The 26,741-nt window shown below is 35.9% G+C and overlaps 1 protein-coding gene across 7 annotated transcripts in view; it reads left to right on the top strand.

The window, feature by feature from the left end:
* Nucleotides 1-26,741, top strand: part of LOC117417449 (collagen alpha-1(XI) chain-like) — a 92,246-nt gene that overhangs the window by 22,787 nt on the left and 42,718 nt on the right. The window contains exons 5-29 of one of the 7 annotated variants that reach the window (XM_059034874.1): nt 2,108-2,239; nt 5,307-5,408; nt 5,696-5,869; nt 6,077-6,169; nt 8,569-8,967; nt 9,899-9,961; nt 10,276-10,317; nt 10,574-10,636; nt 12,519-12,593; nt 12,913-12,996; nt 13,486-13,542; nt 15,127-15,180; nt 15,431-15,484; nt 15,820-15,873; nt 16,385-16,438; nt 18,064-18,117; nt 18,204-18,248; nt 19,020-19,073; nt 19,174-19,218; nt 20,396-20,449; nt 20,954-20,998; nt 21,420-21,473; nt 22,447-22,491; nt 22,809-22,862; nt 22,955-22,999. In XM_059034874.1, the coding sequence (XP_058890857.1) occupies nt 2,108-2,239; nt 5,307-5,408; nt 5,696-5,869; nt 6,077-6,169; nt 8,569-8,967; nt 9,899-9,961; nt 10,276-10,317; nt 10,574-10,636; nt 12,519-12,593; nt 12,913-12,996; nt 13,486-13,542; nt 15,127-15,180; nt 15,431-15,484; nt 15,820-15,873; nt 16,385-16,438; nt 18,064-18,117; nt 18,204-18,248; nt 19,020-19,073; nt 19,174-19,218; nt 20,396-20,449; nt 20,954-20,998; nt 21,420-21,473; nt 22,447-22,491; nt 22,809-22,862; nt 22,955-22,999 (1,995 nt within the window). The remainder of the gene's footprint in view (nt 1-2,107; nt 2,240-5,306; nt 5,409-5,695; nt 5,870-6,076; nt 6,170-8,568; nt 8,968-9,898; nt 9,962-10,275; nt 10,318-10,573; nt 10,637-12,518; nt 12,594-12,912; nt 12,997-13,485; nt 13,543-15,126; nt 15,181-15,430; nt 15,485-15,819; nt 15,874-16,384; nt 16,439-18,063; nt 18,118-18,203; nt 18,249-19,019; nt 19,074-19,173; nt 19,219-20,395; nt 20,450-20,953; nt 20,999-21,419; nt 21,474-22,446; nt 22,492-22,808; nt 22,863-22,954; nt 23,000-26,741) is intronic. The other 6 variants (XM_034029607.3, XM_034029608.3, XM_059034875.1 and 3 more) reach the window with 6 other exon arrangements.

Genomic DNA, 26,741 nt, shown 5'->3' with positions numbered 1-26,741 from the left:
CCATCGCTTTTTGAACGAAGTGGGCTCCATGGAAGAAGACCCAGGAGGACTCCACTTTTGACAGAAAAACATAAAAAAGCTAGACTGGAATTTGCTAAAATGCATATTGACAAGCCACAATCCTTCTGGGAGAATGTCCTTTGGACAGATGAGTCAAAACTGGAGCTTTTTGGCAAGTCACATCAGCTCTATGTTCACAGACGAAAAAATGAAGCTTTCAAAGAAAAGAACACCGTACCTACAGTGAAACATGGAGGAGGCTCGGTTATGTTTTGGGGCTGCTTTGCTGCGCCTGGCACAGGGTGCCTTGAATCTGTGCAGGGCACAACAAAATCTCAAGACTATCGAGGCATTCTGGAGCGAAACGTACTGCCCAGTGTCAGAAAGCTCTTTCTCAGTCGCAGGTCATGGGTCCTCCAACAGGATAATGACCCAAAACACACAGCTAAAAGCACCCAAGAATGGATAAGAACAAAAACATTGGAATATTCTGAAGTGGCCTTCTATGAGTCCTGATCTGAATCCTATCGAACATCTATGGAAAGAGCTGAATCTTGCAGTCTGGAGAAGGCACCCATCAAACCTGAGACAGCTGGAGCAGTTTGCTCAGGAAGAGTGGGCCAAACTACCTGTTAACAGGTGCAGAAGTCTCATTGAGAGCTACAGAAAACGTTTGATTGCAGTGATTGCCTCTAAAGGTTGTGCAACAAAATATTAGGTTAGCGGTCCCATCATTTTTGTCCATGCCATTTTCATTTGTTTTCTTATTTACAATATTGTTGAATAAAAAATCAAAAGCAAAGTCTGATTTCTATTAAATATGGAATAAACAATGGTGGATGCCAATTACTTTTGTCAGTTTCAAGTTATTTCAGAGAAAATTGTGCATTCTTCGTTTTTTGTGGAGGGGTACCAACAAATTTGAGCACGTCTGTATATATATACACACACATACATGTAAAAGTTGAATGGCTTCCTGCAATATCTGCCTTCTAAAGGCCCACAGGTGGATTGGAATCTCTACATGACACGCAATTGGATACAAATATCACCTGACCCTCCCCTGACTTTCATTGCACATTCCACAGTACTAGCACTGCCTTAGAGAATGAAAAATGAAACGCTAGTCTGAGAAACCAATCATAGAATAGAATGGAAAACTTGACGTACGCAGGTACGGCATGGTACTGTAAGTGGGTTTTCATTTGACGTGCATGCGTACATCATGGTGTTGAAGTGTGTAAGGCTGGTTGCATACATCATGTTAGTCAGGTTTTAGGCCAAATTAAGTTACTACACCATTTTAAAAGTATAATAGCAAAAATATGTACTTCCATTTGAGAGTTTATTAGTTGTTTTAGTCCAGTTTATAGAAACAGCGTTTAATAAATCATTCAATTATACCACAATCTGAAAGGCAGTAGAGATTTTTATGATTGCCTATTATATAACACACAAGATAAATATAGATTAATGTTTTTTGAATAGTTATATCATCTCTGATGATCTGTTCTTTTGTTTTTTTGTCAGCAGCCTGGTTCACTAAATAGTAAATGGTCAGCATTTCCTGTGACCTACCATTCAAAGAACTAAAATTCTTCAAATAAACACATGTATAATATAACCTATGCTTTTTAACAGAGCCCAGCTCTAATTTCCTTTCCCATAGGCAAATACTTTGTTCAGTATGGTCTTAGAATAATATAGCCCTATTCCAGATGTTTGGGTTAAATGGATTATGTTGAACCCTATCGATTCATGTCAAAGGCTAGAAATCGTGTTCTTTTATTTTCTTAGCTGTGCAAAGAACCTACGGTTCTTTAAGTCACTGTTCTTATAAAAGTGGGCTGTAGACATTTGTGAATTAGAATGAAATATGACTACTGTAAAGCATCAAGGACATACCTATGAAAAAGTTAAATCTACAACTTAAAAGACCTGTAAATCTATAATTTGAGTGAAGTATAATTCATGTTTATATTCCCCTACATTATGACTTCAGCAGAAGAATCCTTGGACACTGAACTAGCTCAAACTTTTGTTCAAAAGACTTGTTGTTTCTGGTGAAATAAAGATGACTTTACAGTTGATCTGATTTCCTTTTCAGGGTGATATCCAGCAACTGCTTATTGTAGCGGATCCCAGAGCAGCTTATGACTACTGTGAACACTACAGCCCAGACTGTGAAACCTCTCATCCCAACGCTCCCCAAGCTCAGGAACCTCAAGTGGATGAACAGGTTGGTATACACAGAGTTCCACTTGAAGAGAAAAACAACTTGCGTAAAAGGTGCTTTATTGTGTCTTCCAAATCTAGCTGTAATGTAACCCTTTACAGCAAGGTTGTTGTTTTCATTATGATCATTTATTATTTTCAGATGCAGTATTAACTTGCACTAAAGATATTATAAGATATATTTTTTGACCAGCAATTAACCATAGCAACATATCATGAAGAATTTAACTGAGCTGTAGATTTTTTTTAAATCAATTATATAGTCTTTTCCCAGTGCTCTGTTGAAATTTTCCAGTGGTATTTTTTTTCAACACTAAAAAACTGATGAGATCACAATGGAATCATTTTCCTGCCATGAAGACAGACCTGAATTTCTTGTTGCTTGTAATTTATTCAGCTAATGACTTTTGCAGATTGCTCTGTGGTCCTACACAGCCAATGTTACATGGATAACCAAAAGCTTTTATTTTTTCAACAATGTGAACAAAATGAGCAATAAAGCGAAGGAAAAAAAAGAAACATTTTATGGCACAGGCATGACATTTTACTTTTAATCATGTAAATTTAAATGCAAGTAGTCTTGTTAAATTTAACAACAGAAATCTACATCTAAAATGTGGTATGCAGCTCGTGTTCCACACATCAATCCATTTCATTTGCTTATGCCAAAATTATTCAGTTTTCAAAACTTGACCATAGTGAATCTCATTTTGCTAAGAATGATTACTAGTTTTGGAAAATGGCCACAGAATTTCCCAATAAATATTGCATGATGTTATACTGAGCACCACCCCATGTCATACATTTTTTTTTGTTCCGTCAGTAGTCGTTACTATATTTCATTCATAGCTGTTACTATTCCCAGAATGCTTCTGGCATCACTTACGCAACAACATAAATGTGCTTACTGCTGTCTTATTTTCCTTCTGTAACCCAGTTTTGTGGCTTATAGAAGATAGCCAACTTTTCGCCTTATGAGATTTTTTATTAGCTGAGCAGCTGCATTGGGACTGACATGCATTGTCTTTGATGAGTGCTGTGGCATCACGATCAGCCTGTTAACTGCACTCGGCACTGTTGTTAAACTGCTACAGCTTATAAACTACGCAAGATTAATTTCAACTCAACTCTGAACCCAGCATCCAGGAAACAAAATGCAAATACTACTACTTTTCATTTTCTTTTTTTTGCCTCTCTGCATTTTTTTAATGTGATAAGTGTTTATCAGATGATAGCATTTTAAGATTAAGTTTCCCAGTTTTATTTCTCGCTCGCTCTCTAGTTTTTTTTTTTTTTTGGCTGTTTGTGCAGTAATGGATTGCCTCTGGTAGTTTACTTGATTGAGATATGTTAGACATGTCTGCCTGGTCCACTGATGGAGACGGGCTCTTTTGGTGCAAAATGGCTGAATGGCTTTCTGGTTGAGAGCAGAGAAATTGAAATAAACCAAGTTAAATTAAGCTTTAAATGTATTTGATATATATATATATATATATATATATATATATATATATATATATATAGACTATTCAGTCTTGAACAAAGAAGACTATACGGCGATCTGTTTCAAGCATTCAAAATTGTAAAAGGTATTGACAATGTCGACCCAGGGGACTTTTTCAACCTGAAAAAAGAAACAAGGGCCAGGGGTCACAAATGGTGATTAGATAAAGGGGCATTCAGAACAGAAAATAGGAGGCACTTTTTTACACAGAGAATTATGGAAGTCTGGAACCAACTGTCCAGTAACGTTGTTGAAGCTGACACCCTGGGATCCTTCAAGAAGCTGCTTGATGAGATTCTGGGATCAAGAAGCTACTAACAACCAAACCAACAAGATGGGCTGAATGGCCTCCTCTCATTTGTAACCTTTCTTATGTTCTTATGTTCTTTTATATACAGTGCTCCCTCGCTATAAAGCTCTCGATTATAACGCGCCTCGGATATCACACTCCTACAGCATGTCCCCCAATTCCCTATAATAGTGATTCTTGCAATATTTCTACAGTAAATACAGTACCAGTGTTGTTCAAACTGTAAACAACTTCTCAGCCTAACTTCCGTTTCTGTCTCCCTTTTGATACAGTATCTGAACTGAAGAAAAGCTGCGCTGGCACTTTATAACACAGACATCTTATTCAGCATTTGTTTTATAACTAAATAAGTATTATTAGGCCTATTACGTGGTTATCTTTCCTAATGTATTTACTTTTTTGCTGCAAGAGGAGCTGCAGCTTTCTCCAGGAGACAAGATGCTTGAACCCCGCTCCGGCAGCCGAACCTGAGGCGAGCCCATTCCCTCTTCCCCTCTTCCCCTCTTCCCCTCTCCCGACCCGCTCTCCTTCTTGCACTTGGTTTGTTGTCTGACGCGTCGACCTGAACTCTTAACCGCCGTTTAGCCAGACTATTTATTGTTTAAAAACTGCTAAGTAAAATGATCCACAAGTGGGAATGTTACCTTTTTTTATTTTAAATATAGCGTTGATTACATGGTGCTTTACGCATGGTCAATTCACGGAAAGTTACATTTTTGCTTCACTATACAGTATGTGCATTAGAGTGGGAGTTATTTTATTTTGTATTTTAGTCAGGTGTGTGTTGATATGTCCCGCGGCACCCCCCACCCCCTCCCCCGTTTATAACACTCTTCGGTAATAACGCTGATATTGTGTGTCTCACGTTATAGTGAGGGAGCACTGTGTGTATATATATATATATATATATATATATATATATATATATATATATATATATATATATATATATATTATATATATATATATATATATATATATATATATATATATATATATATATTATATATATTTATATTTAAAAAGATGTGCCAGCAGTTTCATTGAATAAAGTGCTGACAAAAAATGTGTCAATACATTATTCAGTGAACACTGATCTTCACTTCAAGCTTTAAAGATGACACAAATATATCAAAATCTTTATGACTATGGCATATTTGTAGTACCTTTCATCGCTAAAGTTGTTTTCTAATGCAGCTCGGTTTTATTTGCTTTTGCTAACATTACTCTGCCTGGGTTTTCCCTTTTGCAATCTAGTACACTACTGATGACTTAGTAGAATACAACTATGAATACAGTGAAGGAGAATATACTGAAAACGAGAGCCCCCCAACAGAAGAAGCAGTAACTCAACCAGAGGTAAAAACAAACCCTGGCCTGTTTGTCATGTGGTGTCTTGCTGTCATTCATCATGTGGCACCATTTGTGTGGTCTCTCCATGTCACCTGTCCATCAGACTTGCTTCATGTCATTTTACACCTCTCCTCATCTGACAAAAAATCAATAAATCACAGTTCTCTTTCAGGTCAGGCGCTGTGTTCTCAAACCCCCTACAGTACCATTCTCCCTCCATGTTTCTATTTTCCATTTCCCTTTCATCCTTATTCATGTTTTTTTTCCATTCCATCTTTCACCACATTTTTCAGAAAAAGAAACCAAATTCCTTCAGCAAAAAGAAGAAAGTGAAAAAACCCACTAAAACTAAGGACAAACCTCTAAAGTTCACTTCCAAAAAATCTGAAAAATTAGCAGCTAAGAAGAAGAAAGCGATGCCTGGTTACCAAGCAGCGGCACCAGCAAGAACATCAGTCAATCTAGGGGTAATGATAGACCAGACGATCAAGATCTTCTTGTGAGCGAGACTGGAAGATCTCTGATGATAGACATTACTATCCCTAACCCCACTAGATACATACAACACTGGCTAATAGTAGAACCTAGCAAATAACATGATTCACTGGCTTGTTTTGCCCTTTCTGTTGGAACTGATTTTCTCCCTTTTGTCTTTCAATGTAATATGAATTTAGGTCAACAATGTCGATGAAACAGAAGAATACGATTACGGAACCGTGGAGAGTTATCAGACTCAAACTCCCACTGCTTCAGCCGGGGAGAACGAGGTAAATATTTAAGAGCTGCTGGTCTTTAAAAGTGAGTTCAACTATTTTTGCTTCCATTAAGTCATTCCTTGAAGAACTCTAAGCCCAAGGACGTATATGGTAGGAGGTGTTATATTCAATGGAGGTATCCTACGTTTATCCAGCTAGTTCCTTTTAAAGCCGAATTCTGGTATCCAGAGAAACTTTTAATAATGGGTAAGGCTGTATTACTTAATATTTAGCTTATTGTGTTTTCCATTGGAAAAATGTAGTAATGCACCAGTGGCTTCTGGCTGATACAAATACACACAACTCACACTCTTTTTGGAGATGTTTTTTTTTTTATTATTATTGAACTTATACAATTGATCCATTTATCATGTTAATAGGTGCAATTGCAATATTTGTCCACAAGATGGCATACTCAAAGAACATTTTACTAATTAATACAGGAAAACTGCCACATTGCAAGTTGCCCTTTTTACAATATATGTATACTTCTTCCAGTTTCACTCTTATTTCTTTATTGTTATTTTTACAGACTCAAATGTAATTTTATGAAAAAAAAGCATTTAGTTTCATGTTCTAATGCATATATTTGGTAAACTGTATAACAATACTGAGACTACCAGTGGTTGAATTAATAACCTTTGTAAGATGTTGCACTAAATGTTAGGGCTTTAACAGAACAAACATACATCCATGTACAATAGAAGACCCCATATACTATGTGGGAGTTTATTTAGAGAACTACTGTTGATGCTGCAGCCTTACCCATGATTAAAATACCATACGATACAGAAACACATCAATAAACAATTGGCAGAGCTCATTAGAAGACTAATTTTGCTTTTTATTTAACAAATGGTGCTACTTATAAACACATCATATTGTGCTTTAAATCATCCATTACAATAAACCCTCAATCAGAACTAAAAATAACTTAGTGTTAAATTCGGAGAATGTTTTGACGTGGCAGAGAAGACACTGACTTCTCGTTGAAATGTTGATCTGATTTTATAACTAAGTTTGAAGGGTTTCTGCTTCACTTTGTGTAAGTAGCGCACAGGTGCATTGTAATAAGATGATCATGTAGTTCCAGTGACTTGAAATGGCATTTTGATCAACACATTTCAGTTCCTCTAGATGCTGCTGATTTGATTCCAGGACTGTTGGCCAATCAGATGCCTTCAGTCTCTGTTTCTTGTTCTGCAGTCCACACATTTTGATGCATGGCATAAGAGGTCGAAACCTCGGAAAGTCTGAAATTTAAGGTGTGCTGAGCCCTGAGTATCCTGTCTGACTTTTTGTGAAAACAATAGGAACCCATGAAGTCTAATTCATTTAGGCAAGAAACCTTAAATATAAGATATCTGCAGTACCTAGAATTTATGCAGCACTATGTATTTGGATTTAGATTGATATGACAAATAAAGTATGAACTTAGAATTTCCCCTATTAGCTAAAATGTTTATTGAATTAGATTCATGGTAGGCATTTTTCTATTCTGGGTCTTTGTGCATCTCTTATTAAATGACTATTATAGAATACATAAATAAATAAATACATGCTGTAGTCATGTTTTTATGGGTTTTTTTTGTTTTTGTTATAATAAATGTTGAAGCAATACACGATAACTGGATTTTTAACAATACTCTATTGCACAAAAATGGATATACTGGATAAAGGAAAATTAATATTATAGCATTTTCCCAAACCAATTAAAAATCCAGGAATGGGTACTGCTTACTTATTTATTTTCCTCTGTGCTATAATTAATAGAGCAGCTTGATGCCATAATGTTGGGTAAAGTATTCCATTAGTAGGTTGTGAGCATCTAAATGTCCACTATTTACCTGAATAGGGAATTCTAAACCCTGCATTATAATGTATACTGCTTTTGAAAGTAGCCAAAGCATTATATATAACTAAATTGAAATAACTAAAATCAGACCATAGCAATTTGCCATAACTGAAATAACTAAAATTAGACTGTAATTGCATTTTTTGATTAGGACTGTTGTTTTTTTTTTAGTTTGTAGTTTATGAAACCCATTTTAAAGAGGGATTTTTTTTACTTTCTATACACTCTGAACAGTGCTTAAAACATTCCTAAAACAGTCCTTAATGTTTGGGAATAAGGCCCGTAGTTACGTAGTAGTAACATAAAACATGTGTACATTGTTACTACACATGTAATTACAGTGTAATATGTGTATAACAATATATTACTATCAAAATGCCACAAGAAAAAGTATAGCGTTTTTTTTTTTTTTTTTTTTTTTTTTTATTGCCTTTGGCTCCTTTAGTAGCAAAGCCATGCAGTAGGATTAGTATGTGCTTCAACTGCTTGACTAACAATTAACAATCATATTCCTCCCATTACGCAACCCTCTGATGCTTTACCTGGAAATAATAAGGCTGTCGAAGAAGAATTTATTGATGAATATGTAACTGGAGAGGATTATGGTGTGGAGAAAAAATTCACTGAGGAAGCCGCGGAAACTGTGGAAACCAAGGAAACGGTGGGAACAGTGGAAACCGTGGCAACTGGGGAAACAGTGGAAACTGGGGCAGCTGGGAAAACTGTGGAAACTGGGGCAGCTGGGGAAACTGTGGATCAAGGAGCCAACGAATATGACTTCAAAGAATATGACGTTAAGGAACATGATCTTAAGGAGTATGATCTTAATGAGTATGACCTTAATAATTATGATAAAAAAGAATATGGGGAGTATGACTATAAAGAGGAAGTACCAACTACAGAGGAGGAGTTTGGGCCGGGTGTTCCAGCTGAGACTGATGTGACAGAGAGTAAAGTAAGTTCAACCCCAAGTCTGCATGCTGAAGGGTTAATGTTTGCATAGAACCGCAAAAGAACATGAATCTGACATGGGCTATGGGTCAGTTTAGCGAGTCTTCTAGCATTGCATTTACAGTATTGTTGGATATGTGTGTCATGTTCGGTCTTGCCTGAATATCTCCGCTACGTCTGTTGCATTTTACTAGGCATTTGAGTGAATGAAAAATGGCTCAGAAAGACAAGTAGCAGAAATGTTGAAGCTTGGGGATTTGGATTTAATATATAACCGACGAGCTAAAGGTTGACAGAAATAATGCAAAGGCATCAGATTTCCAGAACTTGGAAATGCAACTTTTCAAATGGGCAGATGATTTTAAAAATAAATAAAAAGTAATGTGCCCCAATGTTTGAATACAGACAGTGTATTATGTTTAATATTGCTGCTAAAATAATTCTGCATGAAAGATGAGGACCTGGCACCTGCCCACAGAAGTACGATCTCAATACTCAGATGGGCACAAGCCACTTGAGAGTAACTCTTGGCTTTCGCCTCACTTAACTGCCAGAATGCCTTTAACAGAACCCTCTGTGGTGACGAGTCAGTAACAATGGCTGCAAATCCTTATGAATGCCTATTGAATAGCTTGAATGTAGTTGAATTCATTAGGAACATGTTGACTGATGTACAATGATTATGAATACAACTCACATCAAGAGTTTATAACCTGTTCAGATATTAGCCATATACAGTAATATTCCGCAATTCACAACATTCAAGACAAAGCAAGAGACAATGATTTTTACATTTATATCTGTGATATATATATATATATATATATATATATATATATATATATATATATATATATATATATATATATATATATATATATATGATGTTTTGGGTGAAGAAAATGCATATTAGCTATTTAAAATTGTGTTTGTAGGTAAATGGCCAAGGGTTTTTTGGGCAGAAGGGAGACAAAGGTGAACCAGCAATTATCGAACCTGTAAGTATAAAGTTATATTATTAACCTAATTATACTGTAACCCACTTTATTCACTCAGATATACATATCTTATGGAGGGAATAAGGCTAGACATACTGCATTTAACTACCTATTTTTTTCATTTTTATAAAGGAGATAGTAATCTGTTAAATGTAGTTTTTTTATTTTTCTAGGTGAAAAAATGATGGTAATTCCAACATTTTAACAATACTATGGGCCTGATTTAATAACACTACACCTTATATAAACACCTTAAGTGAATTTGATTGTTATAGTATTATAAACACAGCTGTCTTTTTTTTTTTTTTTTGCAGGGAATGCTTATAGAAGGCCCCTCAGGGCCAGAAGGCCCCGCCGTAAGTATTACCTTCTTTAGAATAAAAAATGAAGCTGCTGACTTTTGTTCTCGTTCTATGTAAATACTAGTTCAACTTCAAGTTTTAAAAAAGGAAGCTCACAAGGAGAAGTAGAATGTCTGTAACTTTAAAAAGTTCAAAGTTATTAAAGTTATTAAACATTAAGCATCCCTGAGTTCTACCGTGACTGTTCTAACTGTGTATGGATTTAAATACATTCTTGTGGCATTTCAAGTGTGTTCTTCATTTCTTTCAGGGTCTTCCAGGTCCTTCAGGTCTACAAGGCCCTCCTGGTCCTCCCGGGGATCCCGGTGACAGGGTAAGACTGTTCTGTGCCACTTAATGTCTAGAAGTGAAGTTAAAAGACATGTAATTGTTAAAAGACATACAATTAATGTCATCCATTCGGTGATTGTCTTTACAACACCCACCCACCCACCCACACACACACAAATTACTGCCAGGACACTGCAAATAAAAATGGACACTAGTAACAGTATTTAGTTAAACTGCACTATAACTGCAATAAGGACTTTATAATGTTGATCTTAAGCTGCAATTACAGTATTTTGCAGATGAATTGCAGTTAAAGTTAAGTTGCATTGAACCCCCCTCCCCCACTGTTTAAACTGCACTGTTTAACTGCATGTGTGAATAATCACAAGGCGCTCTACCATATCTTTGAAAAGGGCATTTTGACAACAGTGTTTAAGCAATACCTTGCTGAATGTAAATCAGCTTTAAGACACAAATGCATCATTTTTAGGAAACTTTTTTACATCTATTCTTTAACTTTAATTGTTATCAGCTACATCCTACAGCACGGTCAAACTCAGACTTGTTGGGCAAATCTATGGGAAGAGAGAGATACACGTTTGTAATCTAACTAGCCAATGACAGGGTTACAATTATTTAGAGGAACTCAATTACCTAATGGCTTGCATTCCTGAAAAGAATAGATACATTCATCCTGACACGCAGGACAGGAATTTAGCGAGTCCCTGAAATGTTTGAATTTGATGGACAGTGAAAAGCAGGGTGAGTGCTACCGCAAGCTGGGAAGTTGTTTGTTTTTCTTAGCTGCAGCATTGCATTCCTCTCTTAAAACTCAACGCTTTTAGGCATTCCTTCTGTGGCCAAGAGAAATAAATTAGGACTGCTGTAATTCAGTCTCTAAAATGAATATACGTTTTCTAAAATTATTAAATATTCATAGGTTATGAATACTACTACTACTACGACTACTACTGCTACTAATAATAATAATAATAATAATAATAATAATAATAATAATAATAATAATAATAATAATAATAATAATAATAATTTGTTTTACTTTTGCATGCATGCATACATACATTCATACGATAAAACATTTTATCATTTATATAAGCCCCTATTTTCTTTTTGAGTGATTTTTATACAGATGGAGATTTTTAAATAGGTGCACTCATTTACATGTTTGTATTTCTTTTTTTTTTATCTTGGGGGTGTTTATTTTTGTTGGGAAATTATTTTAAACATACCCATTGATAAAAATGTACATTAGTTATCTTTTGTCTATAGTTATTTCCCAAATTTAGTTTGGACCATCTCTGAATACCCCCCAACACCCCCCCCCCCCCCTCCCCACGTCTTAATATAACAGAGCTATATAATCTAACAAAGCAGCCTGGTTTCTCCAAAGAAAACATCCACCAATATATTTGGCTTCTACAATGTTCACCTAACAAGTATATTTCAGGCAGTATCTCCTCGGATCAGATGTGCTATTCCTTCTAGGAGCCCCTTCAAAGTAACTATTTTCCTGGGGGAATAAAATGAACCAGTGGATCAAATACATTATTTATTTGGATTTATGGATTTAATTGTTAAATTAACTTAGCTTAATGTTCTGTATGGCATAAACCTTTTCATCAAAATGTTTTTTAATTTTCTGGGAAAAAATAAATAAAAAATCTAATAAAATAAATAAGGTTGTTGAGATTTTGGATAATAAATAAATAAATAAATAAATAAATAAACTAATATGACATTGTCATAAACCCCTAAATTAAAACATTGCCTCAGGCTGTGGAGAGTTTTTTTCTTCAGCATTATTATAATAAATGTATTGAAAGGTTCCAAGCCCAAATTAAATGTGGTTGCATGTCAGTCCTGCTGAATCTTTTTCAACAGGATGTGTTTCCTCTCTCTAACAGGGCCCTGCAGGCCGTGCTGGTCTCCCAGGTGCTGATGGGTTGCCTGGACCTCCGGGTACCATGCTCATGCTGCCAGTAAGCCACTTACATTTATTCCTTCACTTTTCTTGCAGTGCACCTAATGTCAAAACACTGGTAAAAAATAACAGTGACCAAAAATATTAAGTGACAGTTCATGTGAATAATGATTCTTCCAATGTGCACAATAACCCCAAATTAAGGAGTATTCTATAGGAATGTATTCCCAAATAATTAAATATTGAATACTGCTAACTGTTGCCATTAAAACATGTGTTTAACTAGGGATATACAATAATAATCTTAGGGATCTGATGTAACGCAGATGCAACAGTGTACTGTGTAAAATTGTCATAACCTCCCTCCCCTCTTCCAGTTCCGTTTTGGCGGAGATGGAGAGAAAGGACCAGTTGTCTCAGCCCAGGAAGCGCAGGCCCAGGCTATTCTCTCTCAAGCCAGGGTAAGTGCAATCTAACCCTTTACACAGTTGCTACATGTGCATTTTGTGTTGTATTCCATTCCTTGGATTGGTTCAATCTTGATCATAGTCTAAACTGTGTACTCAGTTGTGTAGACAAGTTATCTGTTTGGTCAGTTGCGGCCTTCTTTGTGGATAATAAAAATGCCACAGGGGCCAGCGAATGGTGTTGACATGACTAAGTAGAGAATTGCAGTGATATTACTATCCATTTTAACATTATAGTTACCAGTGTCGTCACCAGATCTGACATTCTAGTTACGACCATGATAGTTACTATACTTTTCACAGAGACATAATGGCTTTCTTTATAGCCAGAATTAGCATATGTTAAAGCAGCCTCACCAGCTGAAAACCAACAAAATAACCAGATCTGACCAGTCTAAATTCAGAATTGAAATCTCAGTGGTGTTGTGTACTGATGCATGATCTAATTCTAGATGATTTATTTGATTTGATTTTTTTCTTCAGCTTGCTATGAGAGGTCCATCAGGTCCAATGGGTCTCACTGGAAGGTCTGGTCCTGTGGTAAGTTTCCAGTAACCATTGGGCTACACAGATTTAGGCCGTGGCATAACTAACACCGATTGAGCAACTTAAATAATATATTGTTTATCTGTGCTCAGGAATCAATAGGTGATTAGAATCGTTCATAATTCTATTCAAAATTCAGTCTGCAAAACATGTGGTGATCAAGGTTGATAGAATTAGTCACCCATTTTAGTAACTGTCAATCTGAGAAGAAGAAGAAGAAGAAGAAGAAGAAGAAGAAGAAGAAGAAGAAGAAGAAGAAGAAGAAGAAGAATCTTTCATAATAGGCTTCTGAAACACCTTTACACAGATGACCCGTGGATGAGACAACAAGCTGAATACATTGAATAAGCAGATGCTGACTGTGCTTTCAGATTTAGGATTTACTATATAAAATAATATCTATATACACTGCTGTGCAAAAGTCTAAGACATTTTGGACATTTTGCACATTTTGGGGGCAGGGGGGTTATACTACCATGGTATCAACCTGCTTTAGTACTACCATAGAATCAACCCATCCCATCTACAGAATGTCATGTCATGTATATATTTTAAATTATTATTTTTTTTTTTGGACGTTTCTCGCGCCCACAATCTCCCCCCCCCCCCCCCGCCCCGCCCTCTGGGATTGGACGTTTCTCGCACCCCCCTGTTGAGAACCACTGGGAAAATGTGATGGATTAGCTACTACAACACTACATATAAGCTGCTCATGTATAGTTTACTTTGAGTTGTGATCACAAGTTTTTGGAGATTCTTGTCAATGTGAATTAAAGATTGCTAAATGACAGGCTTGGTTTCTTCTCACCCAAACTAAGCTGCATTAATAACAGTCAAAGTTATTATAATAGTGGAAAACACTAGTGGAGGCTTTGAGTAAATTATTGATGCTAATAACATTGATATATATTGTAACTCCTGAATGTGTCTAAGACTTCTGCACAGCAGGTTATATTCCCATGAATGACTATGTCAACCGTTTAATACCATACAAGGCAACATATATACAATGCAACATATATAAAGACATATGTCAGACTGTGAGTAATAAATAAATAAATAAGGAAAATACATTTAGGTCAAGTAAACATTGCTGTTAACAGAAAAAAGAAAAAAAGACGTGTTTGGTAATTGAGTGTCCATTGTATAAATTATATCTCTCATAGTGACTTGCATAAGGAGGCACTAAAGCACTAAAACACATTATCATTTTGTTAGAGCAGCTACACTTGTTAATAACCGTGCACTATAATTGCAAATCTTTGGTGTTATTCTATCTACAAAATGTATTCAATTTTGAAAAACATTATGAACCTCTGTAATACAAGTGATTGGAAAAACATGCATGACTTGACCATTCCTGTTTGTCTTCTTTACATTTACTAGCTTACATTCAATTTCCAGAGCTTGGAGTTTATTGACAGATCATTTTCACCAACATGTTGTTGTTTTTGTTTTTTTTGCTCAGCAACACCACCTTTTGTTTTCTATAATGTGACTGCATTTTATTGTTGCAGGTATTTCCTGTTTCTATTTCTATTCCTTTTATTTATATATGTATTAATTTGTCTTGTGCAGGGAGTCCCTGGGGCAACAGGTCTTAAAGGTGATGGTGGTGATCCAGGTCCTCAGGTAAAGATATCTTTATCTCCAAAAAAAAGAAACATACTGACTATTAACAGAACCACTATACAAAGCACTCCTACAGTGGAGAAAGAAATCTCCCTGTTGTGTGAATGCAGCAGCAGTTTGTACAATGTGTAATTCAATTCAATACTGTTATCTCATTTGATCATCTTTCAAATTAATCTATAAAGACTTAATTAGAAAGATGTGCAATCACATGTATTATAATTCTAACGGTTTGGTTTCTGTGTCTTAGGGTCCTCGTGGTTCTCAAGGTCCTCCTGGTCCTCCTGGCAAATCTGGCAAAAGGGTAAGTTCCTGACTATTCTGTGCCGATATCTACATATCACATTAGAAAGTACAATATATATTAGCAGACCAATAAGTACACCAAGAACGCCCTTGTAACATTTAGTTTGCTCACAGGCCTTCTATTATAGTAGGTTTATAAATAAGAATTATGAATATAAGTAAAACAGGATTGTCATTAAAATAGTTAGATCAACCATCAGACAATAAGCTCTTGCAACCCCTGGTAAAGCATACTGTACAATACAACATTTTATGGACCCTATGGTGCTCACAGGAGGTTAAAGCCCCATATTGTGGCTGACATGATTTTAAATGAACCTGTTCACTTTTAAGGGCCGATCAGGTGCTGATGGTGCCAGAGGAATGCCAGGGGAACCAGGAACAAAGGTGCGTTCTCAGCTGAATTATCATTTTTTTGTGTGTGTTTTCAAAGCGTTAGATAAGTTGACTTGAAATTTAATATTTTAAGATTGTACCTGTGAATTTCATGAAGAAAGCTGAGTTACAGTGCACCGTAACATAATGAACTAAAGGAAAGCATACTGCTGCAACTCACTGTTAAAATAGAGTCATTTATTACTATCTAACAGTGCATGTGGGTCTACACTATGTAAACACCAAGACAGCCTTTTTCAGAGATTTAAATAGATCATTAAAGTTGGGTGCATTGGTTGATACCATTAAAATAAGCTTGTTTTTTATCAACTATGCCCATGCTGATAACGTGTCCATGTAAAAATACTACAATAGTCTGTAGCACTGGCTAAAAGATTATTGTAAACAGCCACTATTGTGGCCACTGCTTAATAGTATTCAAATATATTGTAGATGGAAGTGCTGGTTGTTACTAGGGTTAACACTGATATGTCACTTAATTGTCTCCATTGTTTACCAATAGGGTGACAGAGGATTTGATGGACTTCCTGGTCTGCCTGGTGAAAAAGGTCATAGAGTAAGTGTTCTGTCAGTATTGTGTGCTTCTTAACATTTATTTATACTTCACAAGTTCATGCATAATAAAACACAAATGTCTTTAAAGTGCAGAACACCAGAGAATATGTCATTAAAGTGGCTAATTAAATGTGACATTTCCTACAATTAGACACAAAGAAAGATAAATTGACAAAGAATATATATATATATACTGTATATAGATAGATAGATAGATAGATAGATAGATAGATAGATAGATAGATAGATAGATATCAGGAGAGCATAGCAAATTCTTTATCACAGCCTGAAAGGTGACAATGGGAATGTAGTTACTAAACTTTATAACTTCAGTGGAATTTCTTTTTTTTATTGATTGAAACTTCTGCTGTTGAGAAGACCCTTAAGCAGGCCTGCTGTCTAATATATAGGCTGTGTCTTGATTCTGAAGGGAGGTATTGAAACTACTTAGGAAATAAATTGTCTTAGGGCTCAGTACATCTGGCCATCTCTGACAGATGCTATGAGATCTCTAACTTCCTCAAATTAGATCAGACAGTGCTAATGAATTGATATGTAGAGGATAAGGATTTCTGCTAAGAATAATGTGGACCTGTGACCTAGCCTCAAGGCACATATACTGCTTACTGTCAGATTGTCTTTCAACACACAATGGGCAGTAAAGCTGTTTTTATCTCTTAAAGTACAAGTACAGAAAAACCCTCGTGCACTATTCAGGTCAATATAACTTGCTCACTGCCCACACTAAGCCTTTCAGATGTTACAATCCTCTGCAACCCCCATCTTCTATAAAAGTGACCTGTCTCTTCAGTATGTAGGCCAATAGTCATTTCTGAGACAATTGCAGACAATGTAATTATATCAGTTTATTTACATTGATGCCTGTGCAAAAAACACAACAAAAAAATACAATACCAGCAACATGATGTTTGTTTTTCTTTTTTTTTAAAGGCAGGAAAGCTTAGAATGTCCCAACATGTTCAATAACAAAGGATTTTTCTGCAGAAAGCAAAAATGTGTGACTATTTTTAACACACAGTTAGAGCACTTCTTTTTAACTGGCAAGAAAAAAAAACATGTATGTGGTAAATGATTTACAGGACTGAAATCCTCTTGTGTTGTCTTACATGAGAACACCATTTCAAATTGTTATCCTAGTTAGGAGTATAGTATTGCATTTAGTAATAAAGCTATAACCTTGACAGTCCATATTTACTTAAGGAATGTACAAATGAGAAAACCAGATGATTTTAGCAGAGGCTTTGAAAAATAAACCAGTAAGAAATAATTTTTCTTCTTCTACTTCTTCTTCTACTTCTTCTTCTTCTTCTTCTTCTTCTTCTTCTTCTTCTTCTGCTTTGTCTTCTACTACTACCAATATACATTTTCTTTGTCTTATCAAGATTTAGCTTCAACTTTTGTATTTGTTCAAGAAAGTTTTTTTGGTCATTGTCCATGTTAATAAAACAATTCAGAACGTTGCATGTACAGGTAAAACAAGAAATGTGATTAATACAGCATGTGATTACCAAGCCTCTGCCAGTTATACCGGTACCATCATTCAAATGCACACAGATGTGGAAGCCTTCACTGTAACACATGCTGTCTCTGTTTTTTCTTTTCCAGGGAGAACTCGGTCCACCAGGCCCCCCTGGCGGACCTGGTGATGATGGAGAAAGAGTAAGTTTCATTCTGTTCTCTGATTGTTAGTTATTGAAGATGACTCCACTGTGTCAGAGATCTAACCCTTTCCCGTTTGCTTGCAGGGAGAAGATGGAGAGATTGGGCCAAGGGGTCTTTCTGGCGAGAGCGTATGTATTTTCTTTATCTTCCTTAGCATGTAGCAACCATTTAGATCCCCTCTGGTCTTTCAAGATTATTCCACCGATGTGAACTGCTGATAGCATGAGGTTTACACAGTTACGTTAAAATATATATTTGTTGATACAAATTAGTCTTCTGTACATGTATGTATAGTATTTTTACCCTTTGCTATCTGATTGAGTGCCCAGTACTGTTCATTTTATTAGGCATAATGGCTCGGCAGTATGTTTGTCAGAGGACTGATGATCCAGATGTGAGGTTTGACCTTAATTTCAAGGGAAAATACATGGGTCTAGTCTTTTCTATCGAGATTCCTTTTCATATACATACATGTAGTAGTTGTGCAATTAGTTGTGTTTTTTTTAAACCTTCAATTTAAAGCTAAAACTAATTTTATATCGCAGTTTGACCTTTGAACAAGTACATCTGGACTCATTCTTAACCCTAAATAACAGAATTATTCATTAAAATAAATAAGTGAAGTGGCTGTTTGGAAAACAAAAAATGTATGAATATTATTTAACATATATTTTTTTTATGAAACCACAGATAAGTATGTTGATACAAATTTAAATATTGTATAATATAATACATTTTAATTTAAAGTTTTAACAAATAGCCCATTAAGGGTTTAATATAAATAAGGGTACTTGAATATAAAATAGTCAATATGTTATTATGGTGAGAAACTTAATTATCTTTATAAACACAGCGTTTATTGTGAATGTATGTACTCAACACATATTTTTTGTTTGTAGGGCCCAAGAGGATTGCTCGGACCAAGAGGGTCTCCCGGTCCCACCGGACAGCCTGTACGTTCTTTAAGATATTCACTTTTCACTGGAATTCTGTTTCAAACCTCCTCAACTTAATCTTGGAGAATTCACCATTAACTGTGCCTTGTTTCTTTAGGGTGTTGCTGGAGTTGATGGTCCTCAGGGTCCAAAAGGAAACATGGTATGGACGGATTTGTATTTTTGTTTTTGCATTTCATTAAAATATTTGCATTGACAAACTGTCACTGCTGCTTGCTCCATTTGTTTGAATTGAACAAAGAAAGATAATCCCGTAGTTACTAGAGACAGAAAAAACCCCAGCTGACTTTGTTTCAGGCTCTGTTTCAACCAATCGCAAAATGATGAAAGGGCAAGATTATGAATATATTGTGGAAACTGGCACCTAAACACTTGCTATCATTTAGGCCAGACCTAACCTAGTGAAACTGGGTTCATTATTTTGCAGCAGGAAAGACCTTCTCAATCTGCAATCTGCAACACAACCTTTGACCATATAGTATATCTTTCATTCATAAAATATGAAAATTGTTTTTTATTTTAATAGTTAATAATTATGAAAATGACTTCATATTGTAGTGCCACAAACAATGTTCATTGCTGCCCTCTACAGTAAACTACTACTAGTGCGTAGTATTGTATACCGGCACATTTCAGTATTGCGATCTTTGTGTACCTTGATTACCAAGTTTTATATACAAAAAACTTGTTGAACTTAATTGGCCTCACATACATTTAAAACTTTTCAGTGGTGTGTTACTAATACCAGCCTTCAAACATGGACACGTTGTATTAGAGGTGTAGTCGAACCAAAACTACTTCTTTAAGAAGGCTAGAAATGCTAAAATAGAGGACAGCAGCAGTACATCGACTACAACTGTGTGTAGAAATTAGATAAATGCATTACCTGTGTCTGTTACTTGAAGGTCAGTATACAAATACAATTAGAATTCGAACAATAAATCTTGTTTAAGAAAATCAATATTTTAGTGGCTTTTCGGTACCTTCAGATTTAGTATTGCACCGCTGCTGATAATACACATGGTTCACAGAATGACACACTGTAATTACAAACATCCATTTTGCTTCATTCTGAGTCAGGCCTGCTGGCTACAGAAAGTACACAGTACACCAAACAAGTACGCATAAGTAGAAAAAACCTATGAACAAAATGTACCCACTCATTTCCTTCAAAAATAATAATAATAATAATAATAATAATAATAATAATAATAATAATAATAATAATAATCATTGTTATTACTGTTGTTGACTGATGCAGCATTAAGTATTAAACTGCACAGTGGAAGTTATTGAAATTTCTCTTTTCTTTCCATTAGGGTCCTCAAGGAGAGCCTGGGCCTTCCGGACAGCAGGGAATCTCTGGCCCACAAGTGAGTACAAATAACAAAAACAATAATAACCATAACATCATAACAGCAGTCTATAATCAATCTCCTTTGTACTAAAGCATCAAGTCAGAAATGTGTTTAATTATTGCTTTTTTTAGAACTATCGGAGCCTGTACTTTTTTTTTTTTTTCTAGCTGGGATCCATAGCAATTTCCCTTATACTGTGAGCTTCAACTGCTGAAGGAGACAGCTCAAAGCAGCACATTCATGTGGCTGGAATTCTAATAAGAAAAGCCACACCTGCTAGGGCTCCATACGGGATCAGGTTACCTCCTGAATGCCAAAGCCCTGGTCTTTCAGGGAGCTGAAAAAAAATGAGCTCTGAACCAGACAGTACAGTTTTTGTATTACCAATTTATAGCTTGACTGTGAATTATGAAAAGCTCCTGACTGAGTAATTTTTTTTTTCACTTTTTCCTCCAGCGAACCCCATAGTATCTGTACACTTCTATAACATCACATTAACTGCTTTCATTTCTTAAACAGGGTCTTCCAGGTCCTCAAGGCCCTATTGGTCCACCTGGTGAAAAAGTAAGTTTCTGATTTTTAAACAAACTGCTAAATATAGATATGATATAGTCCACAGTCTGATGACACAACTAAACATTGCATTGGATAATAATCACATGTAAAATATCAAAGTACAGCACAAGAAAAATTGAAAATAATATAGTAGTGACATGAATGGCACTAATCTCTTATAATCTATATCTAAAACTATTCTCACATTGGATTTATAACAAAATATATATGAAGTAGAATATGCAGATGACATATGAAAAAGCAGATATTGTATTTTGCATTTATATTTTTGCAAATAAGAAAACCACACTGTATTTTCATTAAACGGATTTACTTTTATATATATATATATATATATATATATATATATATATACACAAAAGGGAAAGTAATCATGTCACTAATGAAGCATACTATTTCTGTTTTCCAGGGACCCCAGGGTAAATCTGGTCTCCCTGGCTTGCCTGGTTCAGACGGGCCTCATGTAAGCTTTTCACTAAATCGTTTTGCTCAATTTGGACAATATGAAAGGACTATATATTTACTGACATTTTTATGGTTTATGAATACAGACTAAAACATACTTAAATTAGTCTATTCTCACATCATCCCTGTACCCTCTCCAAAAATGTGTAATCTGTATAAGGTCAGATAAATATAGGGAGATATACTATGGCAATTTTCTGAGATAGGTAGTAGACCAGAAAAAAATAAACTGTGATTGGCTGTTGGAGTCTTTGTTGTAAGCTTGTGGGAATTCAGAAAGGATGGAAGGTAAAAAAAAAAATGTTCTTCTGTATTACAGTATGCCAAACCAGTGTCACAAGAAGGGCATATACCTGGCATTGAACCAGGAGTAGACATTGGGTTACAGTGGCTATGTCTGACGCAGCGTAGACCTACTGTTGCATCCCTCCCAACAGGCAGTGAGGGAAAAATAGGAACAGGGAAAGTTCCACGTTCTTTTGCACTAAGCCAACTTGATATAGGAGTAAAAGGTGTATACTTTGCAGGGAAGACCCCTTTCTAGACCCCTAAAATTTAAAAAGTGATCCCTAGAGCTATATTACATTTAAGAGTGGGGCGGTGGATGAAAGGGGATTTCTCTGCCACAAGGAAGGAAGCCAGTTAGGAAGGGAAGCCTGCTTCAATCTAAAGGAATCAAGTGCTGTTACTCCTAAAAGAGAAGCCCTTCAGAGAGGCAGAACGAGTTCGTAGATGAGAGGAACACTTGTATTGTAATGATGTTTGTTATTTGCAGCTTTTGCCAGTAGCACTTCAATTGTGTTGGGAAGAGTGGACTTGGGAGATAAGCACAGATAACACCAATAGCATTATTAATTAGAAATGTGCAAAAATGAACTTTCAGCACTTTAATATTAGTGCTATAGTTAAACAGTTGCAGACACTTTAAGTGGTGGATGTATCTTTGTATAATGTGGATTGCTGTCTTTTAGGGTCACCCGGGCAAAGAAGGTCCACCTGGAGAAAAAGGTGCCCAAGTAAGTAAACAGCATTACTGGTGCCCAAGTGTCTAAATGATTATTGATTTGGACCCTTCTGAATTTTTGCCTAACAAAACCTATTAACCTAGTACAAAACCTGAGCCTTTTCTTCTATGTCAGTGACAGACACATTAAGATTAAGGATCTGTGAAATGTTGAATCTACATGTACTGCCTCTAATCTGTGTATATTTGTTTAATGATTTGTATGTCATTGTGTTCTGTGAAATACTGTGGAATCCTATTTCAACATGCATTTCTATATATTTCTGTTTGCACATGTTCATCATATTATATTCTTTGCTGTATTTTTAGGGACAGTCCGGCCCACAAGGGCCAATTGGATATCCTGGTCCCCGAGGTGTAAAGGTAATTTGAGTTTATTAGTGTTAATTTACACCCATAACTTTCTTTACAGTCTATGTATTCCATGTATTACAGTCTATGTATTCCATGTACAGGGTGCTGATGGCGTCCGTGGTCTTAAGGGCGGCAAGGGTGAAAAGGTAATTATTGATTATATGATATTTTCACACACTTGACTGCTTCTGCTCACAATAGGGGGTCTTCTTTAATTTAAATAGCAGGGGAGGGTGTTTTTACCGCAATTTGCATTTTCATTGCGACAATTCACAAAGTATACATTTTGTCGTATGTACTGAGAGAATATTTGTCAATGAAAAAAGCTGCAATTTACTTAAATGTGCGTCCTCAAATAAAAAACATGTTTCTATCAAAAAGCTTTTCATAATCATACAGTAGCCCGTTGCTAAACCGGACATGTTTGTCCGACATAAGGAGGTCTCGGGTTTTAAAAAAAATACAATAAAGTTGCACACACATACATTTATAGTGCTCAGTATATTTTAAATGTATAAATTATTGCTCTGAAATAACACTAATGTGTTTTGGGTAGGCTACACATTACATTATGTAAAAATATAAATCTGTACAGTATGTCTATACAGTATACAGTACAGTAGTAAAATCAAATGAATACCTAGCACACTTTATTTTTACTTTAGCCTGTAGGCTACCGGTAACACAAAATAAATCATGCTGCTGCATTGTACACATGTACAATGTGAATAAAAGATTATTTTAAATTGAAGCTAAATGATTGTATCTGTTTAGTTTTAATATTATTATTTTTAACTTGGCCTACTTAGTAGCGTAGACAATTAACACAACATAGATCATGGTGCTGCGTTGACAAGTTATGATACTTACAGGAGGACAGTCAATTCTCGTTAATATGAAATTCAAGGGACCAGCAACCTATTTGCATTATACCACTAATTCGTATTATCATGAGTAGCCTATAAGCCAAATAAGTTAGTCAGTTGTGCAGTGCTAAATTGTACACAATTACAAACCACCTGCACATTAATAGAATAGGTGTGTTTTCTATTCCTATACAGATGTTCAGAATGAGCTAGAGAGGTTAGCGGCACATGTATGCAGTCTATTGCTCCCAACACATTGGGGAAACCAGAAATGTCATAGAAATGTGTTTTCAAGGCTTGTAAGTACACCCTGCTTTTAGGGAAAAATAGGTATTTGGGTGTTCGCTTCAAAAATGCATTGAGCACAATTGACAACGAAATGCCAGCAACAGCTGCCACAGTTCCCTGAAAGGACCCAGAGGCAAGATAATGCAGGATGGACAATAGTTTGACCACTGCAGGGATAGCATGGCTTCTCTGGGTGACAGGCTCCAGGTCATCTTTTAAATCAGACAGCAGCTCAAGAATTATGTGGCTGCCGAGCCTGTACCAGTGCTTAATTTGGCCATCATTTAAATTGAAGAGGGTAATGCAGGTACGAAATACCCTTTTTCTTCTCATCCTACAAATCACTTGTTCTTGTTGAAGACAATGTCTCCTTCTTGCAGCAATCACAGCGCCTATGGTTAGGGGATAGTGTTTTCCATACTGCCTTTAAGGTCTTCTAATTCTAATTCCGACTGTTTAAAACATGCTTTCAAAAGTTTTTTAACAAATTGATGCAATTGTAAGTGTCACAATTGTCGGCAGCTTTAGTACATCTCATCACAATATTTGAGAACCCTCATCTCCACCACATTTATGCGAATGTATGCAGGGACGCCCATAATTACATATTCATCTAAGGCTAAACCGCAAAGAAAAACTGCTGCCACAAAGCATTCCCTAAAAAGTCGCTAACAGCATTGCGCTTCACCATGGCTAGTACATTTCACCATAGACTTCTGACTTGTTTGCTACTGAGTACATCTACCCCTGCATGTCTTGTAAAGGATAATGTTAGGGCTGTTATGCATGTTTGTTAGTTCTTAATAGTTCCGTAACAGTTTCTTCAAGGAAGAAAATACTTTAGAAATCAGTCCCATTATAGTTTAGTGATGTCATAAGGGGAAGGGATAACAGGAACTGGGAATCCCCTATCAGGTTCCACCTTGGACATGGTTGGCTGGCAACAAATCAGTCTTGGCAGCTGCTGGTTCAGGAAAGCCTCTTGGCTCCTGTATCAAAGGCTTTTCTTTCACACATCTTTTAAGGAGAGAAAATACGATATAGGACAATCACTGGAAGCCTCATCTAGAGGTTACTCTTGTATTTTGACAAAGAGCTGTTGACTGTAGCTTAAATTATATTATATTCCTCAATACTCAAGACTATGTAACCTCAGATCATTGGTACCAAATTTAATCAATTACATTTTTAGTGTATTCTAAGAACAGCATGAAACTAGTGGTGCATTAACACTGCAGTGCTTTCATGCAGGTTGTTCAAACAATGGTTCCTCATTGAGATATTTTGGTTTATTCTCTTGTGGGCTACTTATTAGGTGGAGATAGGAAACACCACAGCATGGTACTGAGCAGCTGTCTCAAGAGTCTATTGAACTCAGAGATGAAAGGCCAATGCCTTGTGAGGACAAGTCCACTCAGTTGTGTAATTATGAGCAGGCACACCATGTTCTTTAAGGTAATGACTTTTTAAATCCCTTAAGTGGAGGAATTATTTTAGGTTAAACTTATTCCATGTGTGAATGAATGCTGCTGGGACATAACAAGACAAAAGAAGAATTCTGCTTACAGGAGGAAACTGGCCTTTACAGCTCACAATGTCTCTGAAGTAATCAAAATATTTCATAATATGCTGTGCACATTTGTGGCATGCATCTGTGAGGTGTCTATGCACAGTCTGTTGACACACTTAAACTATAGAGAAACATTTCTCTAGAAACACCTTTCAAAAAGCTACATTGATTTCTCATTAATAGAATTTGAGATAATAATCAAAAAAAATATTCATGAAACTATATATAAGTGAGTTTGGGGTGTGTTAAATACTGTTACCTGACCTAAATCTGACTGAGTCTCAGTGAGATGTGGTGATTTAATGAACAGGGGGTACATAGACAGTACCCACAACAGCCACTGATAATCTACTGCAGATGTTCCAGAAATAGTAGGGCGGGATCCCCCTAGGCCCTATTCATATCTGATCAAGAGTAAGCCCAGACACGTGGCAGCAAGCAAGGAATGTCTCTACCACGCTAGCATACTACCTTGTGCCGCATGTATATATATATATATATATATATATATATATATATATATATATATATATATATATATCTCACCTGTCTTCATAAAAAGCCATTTGTATCTGTTAACCACTGGAAAATGTAATTGATGGCTATTTTTGTGCAATTTATTTATTCACCTTTCATGGGAACCCTTTGAGATTTTCTAGAGATTACTGGTAGAACAGTTATATAGTGTAGGATATATGTTAAAAGAAAATTCAAACTGCTGTTTGTTGCATTGGTCTTGGATGTAGAAAGCTAGGCTGCCGTTAGTAATTCTGAAACGCGTGGAAGAGAGCTGTTTATTTTACAAGTACAGTTTGTGACACATTGTTTATTTACAACAAGTTCAGGTTCATATACCTTGTGTTTTTAACAAGGTTGCAGCATTACCATTAATTTACCCGTTTATGACACAAATAAACAATCAGGGATTACTAAAAGCATATGTTCTGCACATGTGCTATATTTATGATAGTGCATTAGTAGGCAGGGTATTGGTCAGATGAAAACAAAGAGAAATGTACTATGTATCACTAGCATACAGATTATTCTATGAATATACAAAATTTAAAGTAGACGTGAACAGCCTAACGCCATTTAACATGCATAATTCCCGGGTTTGAGTCCCATGAACTTTTTGTTAGATGTAATTCTAAAAGGCACTTGCTT

The sequence above is a fragment of the Acipenser ruthenus genome, chromosome 12 (genome assembly GCF_902713425.1).
Source record: "Acipenser ruthenus chromosome 12, fAciRut3.2 maternal haplotype, whole genome shotgun sequence".
Taxonomy (NCBI): domain Eukaryota; kingdom Metazoa; phylum Chordata; class Actinopteri; order Acipenseriformes; family Acipenseridae; genus Acipenser; species Acipenser ruthenus.
Note: the sequence above shows the minus strand (reverse complement) of the source record. Positions and strands in the feature narration are given on the sequence as shown.